The sequence below is a fragment of the Anas platyrhynchos genome, chromosome 5, assembly GCF_047663525.1.
Source record: "Anas platyrhynchos isolate ZD024472 breed Pekin duck chromosome 5, IASCAAS_PekinDuck_T2T, whole genome shotgun sequence".
In the NCBI taxonomy this organism is placed as follows: domain Eukaryota; kingdom Metazoa; phylum Chordata; class Aves; order Anseriformes; family Anatidae; genus Anas; species Anas platyrhynchos.
The window spans coordinates 54,102,693-54,121,020 of NC_092591.1; the positions used below are offsets into that span (position 1 = coordinate 54,102,693).

At 53.5% G+C, this 18,328-nt stretch overlaps 1 protein-coding gene across 2 annotated transcripts; it reads left to right on the top strand.

Moving 5' to 3' along the window:
* Positions 1 to 1,256: 1,256 nt before the first annotated feature.
* ZFP91 (ZFP91 zinc finger protein, atypical E3 ubiquitin ligase) lies at positions 1,257 to 18,020 on the top strand. Of its 2 annotated transcripts, none has more exons than XM_072039121.1 (11): positions 1,257 to 1,908; positions 2,346 to 2,371; positions 8,818 to 9,033; positions 9,223 to 9,259; positions 9,749 to 9,841; positions 10,319 to 10,441; positions 12,687 to 12,737; positions 13,253 to 13,331; positions 13,498 to 13,612; positions 14,106 to 14,205; positions 14,550 to 18,020. In XM_072039121.1, exons 1-11 carry the CDS (start codon positions 1,577 to 1,579, stop codon positions 15,058 to 15,060), a joined length of 1,683 nt encoding a protein of 560 aa, XP_071895222.1. In that variant the 5' UTR covers positions 1,257 to 1,576; the 3' UTR covers positions 15,061 to 18,020. The 2 variants fall into 2 exon arrangements, with proteins under 2 accessions (XP_071895222.1, XP_071895223.1); XM_072039122.1 differs by having other exon boundaries at positions 1,259 to 1,908; positions 9,752 to 9,841.
* The last annotated feature ends 308 nt before the right edge of the window (positions 18,021 to 18,328 follow it).

An 18,328-nucleotide genomic window follows, 5' to 3' on the forward strand; every position in this document is an offset into this window, starting at 1 on the left:
AGCGACATCGGGCTGACAAAAAGCACGAGCCAGCCAAACTGCCTCTTTGCTCAAAACGAGCCTCAAACCACTGAAGTAACCAGCTCAGAAGAAAGTTTGTATATCATCCTTAAAAAATGCTGCTGCCAAACCCGCGGGCTGCCAGCGCTGTGGCAGGAGGCTGAATCAGCAGCCTCTCGCCTCGGCCTGCGAGGGACGGGCTGGATCCCTCCACAAGGATCTTGAACTTTTCGGGTTCTTTAGGTTTAGCATCAGGACATACACTTCCTCCCCGTGGCCTGGTGCCTTTGCCAGGATGAATCAGACTGTGTGCGTTTCTCCACAACACGCTGGGTTACTACAGCGCTCCCAGGAACCGAGGAACGTAAATGTGGAAGGGAGGGGATGAGGAACACCTCCTTGCAGTGCATTTATTTATTCATTTATTGCAGTGTGTTCTATATAATGTTGGATCCCGGGAATTAAACAAAACCCGACCAGTTTAGCCAAGCTTTTCAGGAACCGGGGGAAAGCTGGGTTTTCTGCTGTGTAAGTGTCACCTTGAACTACAGACCGTGTGTTTGGGGGAAATAACTCTGTTTTTTGCACATAACAAGGGGGGCTCCTCCAGCAGAGCCCTCCCAGGGGCTCGGGGTGCTTGGTGGCGGTGCCGGGCCCCGCACGGCCGGGGGGGGGCTCAGGGGGTGCTGGGCGAGCCGTGGGGGCCGGGCCGGGCCACGCTGGGCGACCCCACGGGGACACAGCGAGCCCCAAGGCGGGAACTACAACTCCCAGCGTGCCCCGCGGCCACTTCCGGCCAAACCGCCACCGACCCCCCCCCAAGGCGGGAACTACAGCTCCCGGCACCCCCCGCGCATGCGCGGAGGCGCGGCGGAAGCGGGGCGTCTCCCCTCAGCGCCGGCCCCGCCCCCCTTGCGCCGGCCGCCATTTTGTCACCGACTTTCACCCGCCGCCCGCCGGGGCGTTTTTTTTTTCTTAAAGGCGAAGCGGCCGCACAAAGCCGGCCCCGCCGCCGGGGCCGCGCCGGGCCGGGCCCTACCGGCAACCGCCGCGGCGAGCGGCCGGCAGGCGGCCGGGGGGGCGGCGAGCGCTACCGGCCCCCCCCCCAGCGGCCTCGCCCGCCGGCCCCGGGCCGCAGGGGGCAGCCGGAGGGGCGCGGGCGGCGGCGGTAGGAGGCGCCGCGGGGAGCGGGGCGGGCCCGGGCCGGGCCGGGGGCGGCGGGGCCGGTGCCGGGGGGGGCGGGGGGGGGGCTGCGAGGGGAGGGGGGGAGCGTGAGGGGAGCGAGCGCGAGCGCGGCGGGCTCCACTGCGCCTGCGCGGCTCGCGGCGCGCCGATTGGGCGCCGGTCCCGCCGCGGGGGCGGGCGCTGCGGGAGCGCGGGCGCTGATTGGCTGCGAGGCGGGGGGAGGCGGGGAGGGGAGGAGAGGGGGGCGGGGCTCGCGCCTCGCACCGCCTCGCGATTGGCGGCGCGGGGGCGGGGAGGAGGGCGCCGATTGGGCGAGGCCGCCGAGGGGGCGGGGCGGCGGGGCGGGAAGCAGCGCGGGGCGGCCGCCGCGGCCACTCCGCTCCCCGGCCCGATGCCGGCGGGCGGCGAGGAGGGGACCCCCGGGCACGGCCCGACAGCCGCACCCCCTGCCCGCCGCCGCCCCCCCGCGCCCGCCGCCGAGCCCGGCGACGACTCCGGGGGCAGCCGCGTGCTGCGGGGCGGCCGCGAGCGGGGCCGAGCCTCCGCCGCCAACACCGCCGCCGCTTCCTCGGCTTCGGGGGCGGCCGCCGCCTCCCGCCGCCGCAAGGCCGAGTACCCCCGGCGGCGCCGCAGCAGCCCCGGCGCCCGAGGAGCAGCCGCCGCCGCCGAGCAGCCCGCGGCCGAGCCGCCGCCCGCGGCCAGGAAGGGCGCCCCCCGCCTCGGGTGAGTGTCGGCACCGGGACCTGCCCCCAGGCGGGGTGTGCCGGGGTCGGTCGGCCACGGGGGGGCGGCTGCAGCCCCGTCCGGAAGGGCTTTGGGGCTGGCAGCCGGCGGTGTGGCCGTACAGCCCCACAGCTATCGGTATCGGGGCTGCTCGGTGCGCCCCTAACTGCGGGGTCCCTGGGGTGTGGGTGTAAGCAGCGTGGGCAGGGCTGGGGCTGCTCGCTGTGCTCTTACCCCGCGGCGTAACTTCCCCCGGGTGAGGCAATCCCTGCTGGTATCAGCCTCTGCTCGCTTCAGCTTCCTCCAGATGAACTAACCCATATTGGTATAAGGGCTGGGAATCACCCTTTTGAGAACATCTCCATGTAGCACAGTTTCTCATTTCTGCTGCCCCACAATAAGATCTCCCTCTTACAATTACCTTTTATATTTTCCAGGTGCACGGATAAAGCAGCCGGTAAAGGTAAGGGCTCAACGCTTGTTCGTGCAGTTGTATTCCCTCCAGAAAGTCAGGGCTTTCCCATGAAGGTAGCCAAACATCTGCTGAATCGCCCTTCCAGGGAAAGCTCTGTTGCTTGGTGACGTGCGGGTGCTTTCCAAGGTCTCTCCCAAGATTGTGGAACTGCAGCAAGCTGCCAAGGAGGCTTGCATGTGCCCAACTTGCAAAAACTTTATTCCAAATAACCACTAGGGTGTTACTTCGCTATCAGAAGCTGAGACCATACGGTGCGGCGGTTTGACAGCTCTCGAGCAGCTGGTAAAATCCGTGCTGGCATCTGTTCTGCTGCTGTCAGGAGTACAGGTGTGTGTGCTCAAGGGACAGCTGGAAGGTGGATGGAAATGAGAGCACTCAAATATTTACGCTTGTCCTTTTCTCGCCTCGCAGTACTGAGCGGGTGGTGAATCTTACGCATTGTTATTCCCTTAGGGATGAAATCAAAGTCTGGGGGGAGACGTGGGAGTGGCTTAATGAGTCTTATTGGGAAGGCCTTAATGATGAGGAACAGTGGCCAGGAGCAGAAGCTTTGTTTCTTCACTGTGAGCTCTGTCCATCTACATAACAGCTTTCTGTAGAAAAATATTAGAGGGCCTTGCTCCTCGCCCAGTGACTTCTGAAACAGTTGTCCCCCCACATTAATAAATAAATAGGTTTATGCAGTGTTGGTTTAGATCTGGTACGGGGAATCGTAACAGAGGATGAAATAGCAAGGGAGATCGTAGACCTGTGCAAATGAATTCACCTTCTCTGCTGGAGCTGCTCAGTTGTTGTTTGCTGGCTTTTGTGACTAGACTTCACAGGCTGCTTTTATTCTTGTAGTTCTTGAACTGTTTGATGTTATTCCTACGAGTCTATAACTTTATTCAGCTCGGGTATTGAAATCTGTCACAGCTGTAGTCAGTGAGGTGTACTCTTGCAGACCAAAACAGAATTAACCAATGTGTGTTGAGCTCCGACCCCACAAACACGTACATGTTTGCTGTTCACTCCATCCATCCTTCTACACTGTAAAAACTTCATCCTTCTGGGCCAAACTTTGCTGGAATATGTTCCATAAATATAAAAACATGGCATTGCCACTTAATATGTGTAAAAAGAAGTGATATCAGGAAATATTTTAATGGTGATTGCCAGTGTTTTGAATACCTGTAAGTAGAAATGTTTACCTTGCTGGATTGCCCCATTTTTACCCCAGCTTCTCAGGATGTTTTTGGAAGTGGCAGACGTTTGTCTGCTTGTTCCCGAGTTTGGTGTCTTGGGAGAGTGCCTTCTTAAACTTGGGTCTCCGAGAGATTCACTTGACCTTGAATGTGAGATTAAGAAAAACATTTATTAAGTTTCTTGAGTCTTTATTATTATGAAACTTGCAGCCAACAAGATGCCACGAACCTTTGCGTGCAAACTGGTGTTGCAGTAAAGTGCTGGGTGGGTCTGGTGGAGACTGGGAACGTCGTGTTTGCAGCTACCGGCTTGCCTTCTGACACGGGATTAATTCTCCTTCCGTGGTAGTTGGTAGTACAGGATAACAGCACAACACAAAGTTTTACATCTAGGTTGGAACACTAAATTTGCTTGAGCTCAACAGTTGCTGTTGGTGCCTGCATGCTGGGCGAGCAGTTGGTGCGAGTGCAGCACACGGTGATGTCCTCAGCATCTGCTGGAGAGGTGGGGAGCCTGGCACACCAAGGTTTGTCCAGTAACATCTGTAAGATCCTATACATCATATTTCAAAGTGAAATCGCCACTGCTGCTCTCAGAAAAGGAAGCCCAGAGGCGATGGCTGTGATGCCAGCTGATTTGTGCTGTCGGTCGTAATCAAACTGCCGTAACAGCAGAGCAAGTCGCCAAGGTTTGTGTTCTTCACGTGGAGCCACAGGATCCGAGGGTTTGCTGCTCGTTGGCTGCAGAGCAGGGCACAAAGGTCCGTCCGTGCAGGCCCCATGGGAAGCTTACTGCAAGGGTAAAGTCGAGGTGTGTTGTGTCAGAGCTGGCGTGCTGCTGTGCACCACGGCAGCTGCAGAGTCAGCGTACCGGTGGTGGTTCCTGCCCGGCCTGCTTAGTCATGCAAGTGCAATATTTCCTTCGTGTGCTCCTGTGGAATATTGGTGAGATAAGTACAACGTTTAATCTTTGCTTGAAAACGGATCCATACAGCTGTATAAATCCCATCCGACTTTCTACGACGCTGCGTGCTCTCGTGGAAATAATTCTCATTTCTGTTAGGCCCGAGTAATTACTGGAATATAGATTTAATGAATGTATTCCGTGTCCTCCACTCAGTGAATTGAAAATCAGGTGCTTACAGTGCAGAGAGCGGGCACGAGCACGAGCTGGGGGGTGGAAGGCTGTTGTTAGGTGTTCCCAGCTTTGGAGAGCTCTCCTGGTGATTTGTTCCTCGCTATTTCTCTTCCTGCTCTCTTGGTATGAGGCTACTGCAATGTGCTTTGTGGGTGGCTGGTATTTTAGCTGTGCTCCCATCACGCTGGCTTTTGGGCTGTGCTGAAGGGGAAGCCAGAGAGAATTACTTCAAGGACTGGGAAATGGTGTGGGGAACACGAGGCTTCTCTCTAGCAGCCTGCTTCTAACAGAGAAAAGACACAAGCCCACAAATTCAGAAGAGAGAGAAAAGTTTAGGGCTTGAACCGTACGAAGCTGTGCTGTAGGATAGATAACTCGTATTACACCTCGTTATTTGTGTTCTCAGAGCTTCATGCTGCTGTGGTAATGACTGCTTTTCTTGAGGCGTTTGTCAGTGTTTTGAAAGAGATGACACGACTTATAATCAAGCCTTCTAAAAACGTGCTGCATTTAAACAGCTCGGGCTGCCCGAGCCTACTCCGACTCCTGGGAGGATTTTCCTGTGCCCTGTGGGTTCAACTTCACAGATATTTTAGGGGAAAAAAAAGCTATTCGGATAGAGGCTTACAGCAGGATTTATTTCCTGACTGGTTTGTTGGTTGTGCCATCACCACATGGGGCATTAAAGATGTTTTACATGTTTAGTATGTGCAATTAAAGCCGTGCTCAGACAGGTGTACACGTTGTGATACAGTTGCTTTTACACCAGTCTCTCTGAAACTTAATAATTCATAGTTGATTCTTTTCCCTTCCCATAGTTGTACAGAGAAAGGTTCATGTTTTATTGCTGCAGGCTCACAGGAGGCGGGTAAATAAAAGCTCGAACATCTGAACAAGTGTGGCTGGAAACAGCTGATGCAGAGTCCCAACAGCTCCGATTTCTGGGAGTAATCGAGTGGATTTTCGGGTGCCAGCAGGGCAGAGCTGGAAGGCAGCAACGCGTGGTACCTCTCCTACAAAAGGCTGGCTTTAGCAGGCTGTGGGATGTGTGAGCACTGCTCTGGTCCTTGGCCCAGGCACGCTCTTAATGCTTGCTGCATCCAGTGGTAGTAAAAACAAAGGCAGCAAGCACCTGCCTGGGGGAAGATTGGCCTATAAAGTGATGCTTTTATATTTATTTATATGAATGGTGTGGGACCCTGGGATGCCCAGCACGCTGAGTGAGGATGGGATGCTACTGGGTAAGCTCTTGTAGAGAAGTAGAACAGTGCCCAGAGTCTGTTCTTTTGGTAACCTGAGCTACTACAACAGAGCTGCAGCTCTGCACCGAGTTTCCTCCCAGGTTTCCTTCTTTTTTTTCCCTTTTCTGACTCTCAAGTGAATGTACCTCCATCACTCTGATGTATTTTCTGCCCTGGACGCTGTTAGCTGGAAGGCAACTGGGAAGGATCAGTGGGATGGTGAAACTACCCCAGAATTAAAGAAACTACCCCAGAATGGCAGCTGCTTTTAACACAAAGTTACTTAGTTAAGGGAGAGTTCAAGGTAGGAGGGACTCCAAGGTTTGACCAAAAGATCAAAGGGACCGGTAGGATTTCAAGGAGTGGATTTTTCCCCGTATCTCTTGACTGGCTTCCCGTAAGATGCTGGCACCCACCCAGCCTGCAACTGGCTCCTGCTGAGGCAGCTGGAGGAGGCAGATCTCTGCATGGGAGGGACTGCAGGGCAGTGTGAGTGCAGGGGCAGCTGCAGCCTTTCTAATTTAGTGTTTTCTTTGTTTCAGTCTCGAGACACTAGAGCAGCATCTTCCTTTCTGGAAGGACAGAGCCTGATTAGCTGTAGTGACAACACTCGCTCCGTTTATCTTATCTTGCTCCTCTCTGTAATTAGCCGAACCCTGTGAGCTGAGGAGCACGTGGGCTTTGGTGCAGACACGTTTGTGGGAGGAGAGGGGCAGCACAGTACTCACCCGCACGGCCTAGGCTTGGCCAGGTCGAGTGTGGTACCCAAGCCAGGACTGAAAATAGCTGTAAGGTTAATTACTGCAAGGAGAAGTTAATTGGGAGACGTGGGCATCTCTTACGGATGACAGACGAGGACAACCACGATGCAGATGTGAGTGGTACAGTGTCCTGCCTAACCTCAGAGGTGTGTGGAGGAATCCTAATTGTAATTTTACAATTTCAGTTGTAGATTGATCCTAATCTTAATTGTAATATCTCTGGTGAGCCTTGTGATCACCTCTAAAGCCAGATCGGGTGGGTTAGACAGCGAAGCAGCGCGGGGAGTTCTGCTCTTCCCTAAGACAGCTGCCATCGCTGCTGTTCCTCTGTTTCTGGATGCGCAGGCTGGGTCCCTCGGAAAGTTATTTCTGTGAATTTAAAAGGAAATTTGGATATGGGAAAGAGACTGGAAACTCAATTTTAAAAAAAAAAAGGGACTTTGTGTTTTCTATTTCAGATTTCAGGCAAGCCCAAACACTTGTAGACAGTGCTGAAGTAGATGTGAAAGTAAAAAAAGGGAGTTCATGAGGAAAGGCTTTAATATTAAACTCCCTGACCTCAGAGCAATGAGGCCAAGCTGCCAGGTGAGCAGTGCCTCAGGTGTGCTTCGTAGCAATCCATTCTGGGGGAGGTCTGCTTCAACTCCCTAAATGTGATCTATAAAATAGTAGCTCTTACCAAGAAATCACCACATGAATGATCTTCCAAGGGAATAACCATCTTCTTGAGAGCAGCAGCATGTGTGAACGCTGGTAGAATGGTAGTGCTTGATGGGAAAACTCCTGGAGAATGGCTTCAAAGTGGCTTTGAGTTCGATTTACCGTTCAAAACTGAGGATGATCACGATTAGGAGTTGAAACCAACGTGAACTGTCTGTTTCATGAGATCCATACACCTTTTTTGTCTTCCTGGTTGCAGTCCATGCTTTGAGGGACTTGGCTGTGCACGTGTAAGGCATCAGACTTGGTTGCTGTTTCACAACGAACTTGCGAGGCCTTGTATCCTATATTCCTTCTGATTTTTCAGAGGTTGGTGATTCCAGCTCAGTTGATAAGGGCTGAATACCAAACAAGATGCTGGAAGTTCAATTCAAAAGGCCTGATGCAAAATTAAAGAAGAATTTAGGTGGGAGGGGACCTCCAGAGGTCTCTGGTCCTGGGTTCAATCTGGAGTTTTCATCCTATTGCTCAGGGGCTTTCTCCATCCAGGTCGTGAAGCCCTCCAAGGATGGGGGTCACACAGCCGTGCTTCCAAGCCCCTCTTCCAGCCCGTAACTGTCCTCTTGGGGCAAACTGCTGGTGCTTGAGCAGCACAATCCCCCAAATCAGACAGCTGTGTAAAGGGATTTAAGGAAAAAGGAGGGAGTCAGAGCTGAGGCTAGAGCACGGGCCCTGTGCCCCACTGCGGGTGCTTTGTGTGCTAATGCAGAGACAAACCTGGAGTGCTGAGCCTAGCCAGCTGCTTGGGATGGGTTTCTTTAGCATGTGGTAGGTGAAATATCAAAAAGCATTTGAGTTCATCGAGGCCTGGTGTTCCAGCAACCACCAGAAAGTGAAATCAGGTGAACCGTACTTGGAAGCCTTAATTTTTGAAGGGATGAACTTGCTCACCTATAATTTTCGGCAGCTCTGTTATCTTGCCAAAGCGTATCTGGAGGTCAGCCAAAAAGAAACCACCTGCAGAAGCCATAAATGAGCGCAGAGACCTCAGGCTAGCGGTGCTTGTGATGCTTCTTGCTCTAGCACGAGAGCAGAAACATCCAGTTTGGATTCCTCTGGATCAGTACCAGGTGAACGTTTCGGATTAAATATGTGCTTGGGGGATTCTCCAAACACAGCTCTTAACACGGACCGAATTTGAAACTAGTCTGTCATTAAACAGTTGCTGAGGTTTACAAATGGTTGTGTTACTCAGGGGAGATCAGAGCCAGCAAATAATCATCCTACACACCTTTATCAGAGGCAAACATGAGCTATTTTTAAATATTTGTGTCTTTACTCGGAGGCAGTGGGGAGCTGTGCTGTTCCACACCGTGCAAGGGGCATGAAATAACCGTGATGTTCACCTTTCTTCCTAGTAGCACTAACGGGATCGCAACGTGTGTTTCAGATCCCAAAGAAGAGAAGGAAGAGGAGGAGGTTTCCAGCCTCCTCAGCCATGGCTCAGCTGCCGGTGCAGCCCGGCCCAGCAGAAGCTGGCGCAGCAGCAGGTCGGCCGCCGCGGCCCGCCAGCGCGACACCGAGAACTCGCGTGCCTCCAGGTCCAAGACTGGCTCCCTGCAGCTTGTCTGCAAGTCAGAACCAAACGTGGACCAGCTCGAGTACGGTACGTGGGCAGCCCTGGCTCGGAGGCAGATCCTGGGGACCTCTGAAGGGAGCTGCACGTGGCTGGTGCAGGCGTGGTGCCTCCTGCCACCAGTGCTCCTGGTGCCGAATGGTGGTGGAGGTATCTTGAGACAGGTGAGCTCGCTGCAGAGATTGCAGGTTGAAACTTACCGGTGGCTTTTCCTTTCAGAGGTCACAGAAGAGCATCAGTCTCCAGCTGGAATCAGGTAGGAAGCTCTTACTTTGCGGTGTTTCTTCATATTTAATGTCAAGATGGGGAAAAACACAATCTCAAGCTTTTCAAAGGCTTGTAACGTGGTCTGTGGAATGAATAGTAATTGTGCTCATGCAGTCCTGAACCTCTGTATTTTTGTTTTGGGTCGCTGATGGACTGCAGGTGTCAGGAGGTGTGGAGAAATGTATTTGATGTATTTGTATTTGAGATGTATTGATGTATTTGATCTCACCTTGTAGCTTTATTCCTTCTGCTGTAACTGGTTGGGCTCACGAGAAGGGGCTGCTCTGCCTAGCCTGTCTGCTTTGGCTGTCATTGTGCTCCTTAGGCAGTGCAAGCTGTTAGCTTTCTCCAGTCTTGTGGAATGTAAAAATGCAGTGTAAAAGTGTCATTCTTATCCCGTAGGGTGGTGTATGAATATTTTTGCAGTAGTACTGAAATTGCTGCTGCTAAGCTCCTCTGTTCTCTCCTTCTCTCCCAGCAGCGATGACGAGGAAGAGATCCTTGTCAGCGAGGAAGAAGTTCCCTTCAAAGACGATCCAAGAGATGAAACCTACAAACCCCATCTAGAAAAGTATGTTAAATTACCTCCTTACTGTTTGTAGGGCAAGAACAATTGTGACATGATAGTTGAAGCTTAATGTGACCCAGAGAACCTGTGTGACTTGCTGAGGTGAAATGGCTCCCATTGAACTGAGTTGCCCTACTGCCTACAGCTATTGGGACCATTTCTTTCTAGTGGTCTGAAGCTATTAGAGCCCTGCTGGCTGTCAGGTTCTCCAGCGATCCTACTTCCCAATTAGAAAAAGGGATTTGATTAAAGTATGAACTACTACCCAGTTTTTGCTTAAATCTCTGTAAAACGCAGACGCTACTTTTTAGTAGTATGGCAGGAGAGAAGCCCTTGGTGTTAGCATGTCAAAGAACCAGGTGCTGCCAGCCAGAGGTGCTCAAAAGAGGCTAAGAGGAGAGAGAGGCATGAGGGTGTCTTTGAATACATGCAGGTGGCCACTTAACATGGGAGTAATACGCTGTGGTTGTGTCTTTGTAGGGAAACTCCAAAGCAAAGGAGAAAAGCTGGCAAGGCAAAAGAGGAAAAAGAGAAGCAGAAAGAGATTAAAGTAGAGGTAAAAGAAGAGAGTGAGTTTCATGAAGATGAAGAGCCACCAAGGAAGTGAGTAACATTCTGGAACTGTATGTACCGGTCTGTATTACGTACTTGGCACTCCTGGTAGTGTACAAGGGTAGTTTGATTGTTGCTTTTCCCCTTCTGGGTCTGAAAGAATAGGGCAGAGCCTCTTGTACTCACAGAAGTGCAGCTTCCTAGTGTCTTGCCTGTGTTTGGCAAGGAAAAATGGTTCATGTTTTCATCTAGTTTAGGGAAAGTTTTTCCATAGTGTGGTTTAGTCAGCCTACCTGGATACAAGCACATACTGTGAAATATTCAGAGTTCTTAAAAAATAGGCTTCAGCTGTGATGTCTGAAGTGTTAGGCTTATTAGACTGTGTTAGAAAGCAGTCTGGGAAGGCCAGTTCTCTTCTGCTGTGTGCCTGGAGAAGGATGGGAGAGCACTCTATGCATCAAGTGTCATTTTAGCATGTTCGGGACTAACACAACAAAGCCCAGGAAAAACAGCTGGGTTCTCCATCATTTTGGAGAAATAAAGAGAACAAACTTACATTGCCTAGTTGGTCACTGGTACTTGGAGTGGAGCCTCAAAATACTTGAGTATCTCACTTGAACTTGATTCTGCAGCTTGCCTTCTGGCAAATGAGAGAGATGGGACTTGTGTCAGGGTCCAAATCATTAAGGTAGGCTGGAAAAAAAAAACAACTTTTGCACTTGATCTCAGCCGTGAGAAATGGGAGCAAATGTGGCTCCCTCTGCTGGCCTGCGGTGCGGGGCTTTGCACGCCTCTGTTGGAACTTGTGGTGCTGTTTCTAAGCAGCTTTCTGTAGCAGGACTGATGTATTGTGGAGGGAAGTACAGATGTTTGTGTTTTGGAGAAGGTTTTCTCCTCCTAAAGGTGGCCTTTGCAGACTTGTGGTTGTGTTGCTGGATTGGTGCTGCTTTTGCCCCTAAGAACCCGTGCAGCTTCTGAAGGCTTGGCCTGAACGCTGAGTGCCTGTGCAGCTTGTTTACTGGCATGGCCTCGCCATCGATAAAGATGTCTCAGTACAGTCTAGAAAAGACTGACTGCATCAGCCTGCTGTTAAGTGGCTTGGTGCAGCAGTATGATCGAGCAGGCGCAGTGTTTGGGGTAGAGCTATTGCTTGGGGCTTGGATTTCACATGTAAGTGCAGGTCTGCTCAGAGCACAGATCCTATTTTGTCTTGACGGGTGTGTAAGCTGTTACTGTTAATTCAGACAACTGGAAAAATAGCTGCTGGACCATCAATCCCGTTCTTCCTAGCCTCCCAGACTGACGTGTTTCACGTGGTGTGAAATGTTGCCCAACAGAGCAGAGGAAATAAAAGGCACCATCAATTCTGGACTGTGTGGGCCAAATTATATGTTTATAAAAAATTCATTAGGATATGGGAGGGCTTGTGAGAGCAAACCACACAAAGCATTTACTTCGTGAGAATATTGCCTTCCTCTGAATCTGCATCAAACTTGGTCTTTATTGATTTATCTAGAGCTTGCATTAATGAGGCAATAGCTTGCTAACTGTCTGCAGCAGCGACTTATAAGAGCAGAATCTTGTGTGCTCACGTGCAGCCTGGAAAGGTCTGAATTTAATCAAGGGCTGTGAGTTGTTCAGACAGTCGCAGGTTTAAAGGAAAAATGTGAAGCATGTGAAGCCTGGCAGAGGGTTTTTAAAATAGCAGTTCCTCACTTTATTGTGGCAGGAGACTTGGTAATTTGTGACCACAGCCTGCTGGGCTGTGGCTGCCTGGTACCTGTTTGCTGGTGTTTGATGGGCTGGGGATGGTGGGGCTGAGGCAATGCGGGAAAACGTTCTCACTGCTAGGTTTGGCACTAGTCTTGCAACCACAGCTCACTTGGCAGTGAGATCTGGTGTGAGATCTGCCACAAGACACCAAATGCCACGCAGGAAAAAGTGTGACCCAGGTATCAAACATGTGAGGATTGTTCAGTCACAGGGACTGGTCTTCTGTGTGATGCAGGAGCTGTGCAAATTGCAGGGACAATTCAATGAAGGCCTGGTTACTTGCTTTCCTTAGGGCACCTGCCCGTCTACCCCAAGAGTAATAACTCCTTTGAAACTCCTTTGAAGCTCATCAGCCACTTTGATCCAGAGCAGGTGCCTGTTTAATTCCGAGTTGCTGGGTGCAGTGTTATTTTTCAGCCTAAAATTGCAGGAGAGTTCTGTAGTGTTGTAGCACACTGCTGAAAACCTCTGCCCAGTACCAATGTGAAGGAACCTCTTTGAATTCTCTCTGTATCTGCTGCAGGAGGGGAAGGAGAAGAAAGGATGACAAGAGCCCGAGGTTGCCCAAGAGAAGGTAAGTGACACCCCTCTACTCAGTCATGCTCTGAAGACTTGTTCCTCAGTGTCCTACACAGATGTTCATTGTCTTAGAGGCATCTCTCTCACACAATACAGAAATCTGCATTAAAGGGAGAAAAAAAATATTAGCATGTACTGACTTCCCTGCTTTTTTTTCCATTTTTCCCCTGTGGGTGTTAAGTTTGGTTTCTTCCCAGCTGGTTTTTTAACCTTACCTGAGTTGACCCCTGCCCTGGCAGTGTACAGGGGTAAGGTTTAGGGGAGCCTTGCATCTGGGTTTTTTTCAGTTCTGGTGAAAGCCCTCAGATGTTTCTAGGAACAGAGCAGACTCTTGGCCAGAATCTCTATCAGCACGGCACAAACAGGAATACTGGAGCAGTGATCCCTTGCTCTCATGTTACCAACCTGCTCTCACGTTACTGAGCTGCACTCACGTTCATTTATCTCACGCTGCCTTCCCTTGGGATTTCTCAGCTGACCTCTCTGCTCGTTTCCTTACCGACCTCTTAGGAAGAAGCCCCCGATCCAGTACGTCCGCTGTGAGATGGAAGGCTGTGGCACCGTCCTGGCTCACCCGCGTTACCTGCAGGTGGGCTGCGATGTTCTGCCACTTCCTGATGTGTGTGAGGGCAGGGGAGGGCCAGCTGCACCACGGCCTTCCACTGTGGAGGGGGCCATCTGGGATCAGAGGGCTTCAGCCATCATCTGAGCTGCATAAAGAGAGCTTACAGCCTTTCATTTCTCTTCTTTTCCAGCATCACATCAAGTACCAGCACTTGCTGAAGAAAAAATACGTCTGTCCCCATCCCTCCTGCGGTCGGCTCTTCCGCCTCCAGAAGCAGCTCCTGCGGCATGCCAAGCACCACACAGGTACGGGGAGCTGGGAGACAGATCCAAACTCCTCCTGGAACAGAGGGAGGGTGGAGGGGAAGCCTCCAGTGCTTACGGAGAGAGTGAAGCTAAGGCAGGTGGTACAGACTTGCAGCAGTGGGAGAATATTACTCACTCCCAGATTACAATCTTCTAAGGAAATGAAAGGAAATGGGCCATAGAGTTCTCGATTCACCCTCTGGCAAGTATCATTCAGGGGTTCTGGAGAGGGATAAAACGAGCCAAGCTTTATCCTAATTTGCCACCCTTCAGCACTGGTCAGAATGGCTAATTAGCTCGTAGAGTCTTAATCATGCCTTAACTCTCCATCAGTTTCTGTGGTGTCCTGTGGGACACCTCCTCCCCTGCTGTCTGCTGGCCTCCCAGCACTTCTCGTCCTGCTGCTTCCTGGGCAGCTTTGCCTGCAGCGTGAGGGCAGGGAGAGCCAGCAGGGCTGCAGGGGAGTAACGCTGCGACTGGTGTTGCTTTTCAGATCAAAGGGATTACATCTGCGAGTACTGCGCCCGGGCGTTTAAGAGTTCTCACAACTTGGCGGTGCACCGAATGATCCATACGGGCGAGAAGCCCTTGCAGTGAGTACCTCTGCCTGTCTCTCACCCTCCCGAGTGACCCGTGGACATATCTGCTCTGAGAGCAGCTCTGAAGGCAGGGCTGGGACCTGATCCTGGAGTCCCGGCTCCCTTTGAGCACGCAGCTGTGGGAGTGTTGGGATTGCTGCTTGTTGTCTCACCTGTTCCTTCAGGCAGTGCCTCAGATCTGAGGAGCGTGAGTAAGCCCCTGTAAATCTCTCTGGAAGAGCTGGCGCCGTGGTGGCATCCCGTTAATGAGCCCCTGCTGCTTTCCTGGGCTGCCTGTGTCTGCACAAAGGCGTGCCGATGGCCCCTTTGTCGTGACCTCCCCTTCTCCCCTTCCCCAGGTGTGAGATCTGCGGGTTCACCTGCCGGCAGAAGGCCTCCCTGAACTGGCACATGAAGAAGCACGACGCCGACTCCTTCTACCAGTTCTCCTGCAACATCTGCGGCAAGAAATTCGAGAAGAAGGACAGCGTCGTGGCCCACAAAGCCAAGAGCCACCCCGAAGTGCTCATTGCCGAAGCACTGGCCGCCAACGCGGGTGCCCTGATCACCAGCACTGACATCCTGGGCACCAACCCCGAGGCCATGGCGCCGCCCACCGATGGCCAGGGCCTCCCCCTTCTTCCCGACCCGCTGGGGAGCGCCGCCCCGGCCGATTGCCTGCTGCTGAACCCCGACGGGATGGCCAAGACGTATTGCGGCGGGGCGGAGCGCGTGAGCCTGGTGGCTGACGGCAAGCTCTTCGTGGGCGGCGGCAGCAGCGCGACCCCAGAAGGGCTGGTCATGAACACAGAGATCCTGGGAGCCACCACGGAGGTGCTCATCGAAGATTCAGACTCCACTGGACCCTAGTGGGCGGGGAGCACGTGGGTGCTGGGACAGCTCGGACTCTGTATTTAAAAAGGAAAAATGATGGAGACGCGTGTTGAAAGAGAGAAAAGCTAAGCAAAAACCTAAAATACTAGTAAATAACCGAAGGGTCTGCTCTCCTCCGGCGTGGATCACGGCACGTCCTCTTTCTCCCAACCACTTCTGTCTTGTCACTGCTCCTTGGTAGGAAAGGGGCACGCGCCGCCGTTACCAGAGCAAGTTGGACCGAGCGACGGATTTCTCTGAGGGAGGGGGAATGGCCGAAACCCTTCGCTCTGCCCCAAAGCGATGCCTTTCTTGACGTGGCCCCGCTAGGAAGCGTTTCGGTGCGCTCTGGACGAGTTTCTTAGGACTCCCTTCCGCCCCGTGGTCCCGACTTCTATGCATCACTGCACTCTGGTCCTTGCAGTCTCCTTCTTCTTCCTGGGGCTGGGAGGTTGGCTTGGCACTTTAGGCCCCCTCGGCAGGGCGAGCTGCGGAGGAGCGAGCGCGCGTCCCCGGCCTCGCCGCGCTGCTCTGCTCCGTCTCTGGCAGGAAGTTGAGGGAACGCCCTGGCTCGTAGATCATGTTTGCTCGGAGAGGCCCCGGGGGCTACGGGAGCCCTGCGTGGGAGAGAGGCAAGGAGGAGCATCCCAGTTTGACGACAGTAATTTGCACTTTGAACATGTTTCGTTTTTGTGTTGTGGTAACGAGATTCCTTATTTATTGATAAAAAAGGGTCGGTATTTTTGAGTTCTGTTCTGGGTGGGTGGGGGTGGAAGGGGTTCGGGCTGTTCCCCAGGGAGCGCACCGTGCCATCCTGACCTCCGCTGGGAGGAGAGCTGAGGGGAGGCAGTGCTCCGGAGGCAGATCTGTCTCGTAGCTTTTCCAGAGTAGAGGGAGAGCCCGGAGAAGAGCCTGCTTGCAGTGGGAGTCTTTGCGGCAGCGTTTTAGCAGGAGGATGAGGTGAGTGCTGGAACAGCTGGCTCTTGTCTCCTTCCCTCCCAGCTCCTCGCGTTAAGTGCTCTTTCTGCGCCCCCTGACTCTCGCAGGGAAGGACATCGTTAGCCAGGAACTTGTTCTCGTGACTTAGGGCCGTTGTGAGCCGCTTGCTGGTGGGGGATGCCGCGCTCCTCATCCACCTCTGCCTCTCCTTTCCGGGTCTAGGTGAAAGATCCAGAAGCAGAGACCGGGTCCGGTCGTCTCAGGAGAATTTATCCCAGGCGATAGGCTGAGGGAGGAGGAGGAAGGGGCTGTCAGCTCACTCCCTGCCTCTGTTTTGGGGAGCGTTGTGCAGCTGCGTGGTCAAAGCTCCTCGCTTCTGCACAAAACGCCGCTGCTTTCCCCAGAGCCTGGTAGTTTGAGTGTCGCCTGCTGGCGTAGCTGGGACAGCCCCGAATTCTCGGAGAGGCTCGCGTGGGACGTGACACGTCTGGTAGTGAGACTCGGATCTTTCTCGCTCTGTTCTCTGAAACTGTGTGTGGAGACTCAGTGGCCTTGAATTCTTAGTGTTTTTTTTCTTTTGGAAGAGGTGAAAAATAACCTGGGCTTTTTGTTTGTTTACTTGTTTTCTTTCTTTCTGTTTTGGTTGGGTTTATGTGCTTGGAACAGAGCCCCAGCGTCTTGTCCAAGCGCACGGTCAGCAGCATCGGTCTGTAACACGGCAGCCAGGCAAAATCGGGTATCTGGGGGCTGGAGAACAGCAATAAAATGTGGAATTGAATTGGAAACTCTTACAGGAAACTGACTCTAAACACCCACTCTATCCCCTGCCCTGCCTGGAAATCCAGCTGTGGCCCGAGCCTGAGAGCTTTTAGGGGGTCGTTTGTCCTGATTTCCCCTTTCCCTTCCCCACTGACACTGACGTCTGTGTCGGAACAAGCCAGAACGCTTCTGGTGGTGGGGCAGCTTGTGCTCGGGCAGTTTGCAACCCTGGCATTTCGTGATCTGGGTGTGAGCATCCCCTGTGGCTCCCGCGCTTCTCCTGGGGGTAGGCAGGAGGGGCTGCAGCACCCCTGGGCAGGCAGCTCCGGGAACACCCCGCATGGCAAACGGGCAGGGGGTGGTGAACCACACGAACCCGTTTCCTTAGTTGGGGTGATACAACCCCTTGTTTAGATCAATTTATTGTGATTTCCAGGGAGAAGTTTTAGGGTGGCAAGCTGTTTTTCCCCCTCCCCATGCCCCTTCCTAACTAACGGGGCACGGCACAAAGAGAGGATCAGACCCAACCCTGCTGGTTTCACCCACCAGCAGCGAGGGTCTCCAGCCCGGGGCAGTAGGGTCAAACCCCTCTCCTGCCTCAGACCCCGCTGCCTGTAGGGGATGTGCCAGCGTAGTCGGGGCTGCCTGCTTTGCCCCCGGGTTGCTGCAGCCCCTCTGCTGCTTTTCATGCCCTGCCACCGCCCCCCCGGAGGAGCGGAGCCGGCAGAGCCTTGCACAGAACACTAAACGAAAGGGAGAGCTTGGGGTTTTGTTCTCCGAGACCGACACTAAAACGCTTCTGGGCCACCAGCTTGCTCCCCAGCGGTGCTGCCCCGCTCGGCACCCGGCTGGGAGGCGAGGGAGCCTGCCTCGGCCTGCGCCTGCCCCTGCTGCCCTGGGCAGAGCAGCGCAGTCGTGGCAGCGGCTGCGGGATCCAGCAGCTTGCTCGCCTCCCACCTCATTCCTGGCCTCGAGACCTCCGCTCCCTGCCTCGCCCTCCCCTGCGCCCCCTCATAGCTGCCCTTTTTTTTCTTTTTCTGGTCTCGGCGGGTTGCCTGCCTGTCCTCTAACCACAGCCTGCTCGCCCTGCTGCAGGAGAGACTGGTGTAACTCCTTCCCTCTGCCCTCCCGTGCCCTACAACTGACACAGCCCTCCTGCCGCCCCTCCCCTCGGCGTCTCTCCTTCACTCGCATGCAGTTTGCTTCAATAAATTATTGTAGTAGTTTGCAATAAACTTCTTTTTGTATTTTCCCCTGTATTTATTTATTATTACTATTTTTTTTTCTCTCCTCCCCGGGAGGGAAGCCAGGGCCTTTCTCCTGCAGGCGTGCGGAGGGGTGGGCTGTGGGCAGGGGGCTTGGCAGCGCTTTCTGCAGTAGCCACCAGGTGGCACCGGTGCTGCTGGGCTAACCCGGGGGGGCTGGGGCTTGCCCCCCCCCATCCCTGCTAGCCCCCGAATCCCCCCTGGTAGCCCTGAGCCTCTCCCCGGTAGCCCCAAGCCAGGGCAGGGCTCGTAGTGGTGCGGTTGTAAAGGGAAGCTGCTTTCCAACTCCCATTTTTCTCTTC

Excerpts from the sequence above, each read along its gene's own strand:
- ZFP91 (XM_072039121.1), top strand. The coding sequence starts at position 1,577 with ATGCCGGCGGGCGGCGAGGAGGGGACCCCCGGGCACGGCCCGACAGCC. Across the intron at positions 9,260-9,748 it reads CAGTCTCCAGCTGGAATCAG|CAGCGATGACGAGGAAGAGA; the intron begins GTAGGAAGCTCT and ends CTTCTCTCCCAG. Across the intron at positions 9,842-10,318 it reads TACAAACCCCATCTAGAAAA|GGAAACTCCAAAGCAAAGGA; the intron begins GTATGTTAAATT and ends GTGTCTTTGTAG.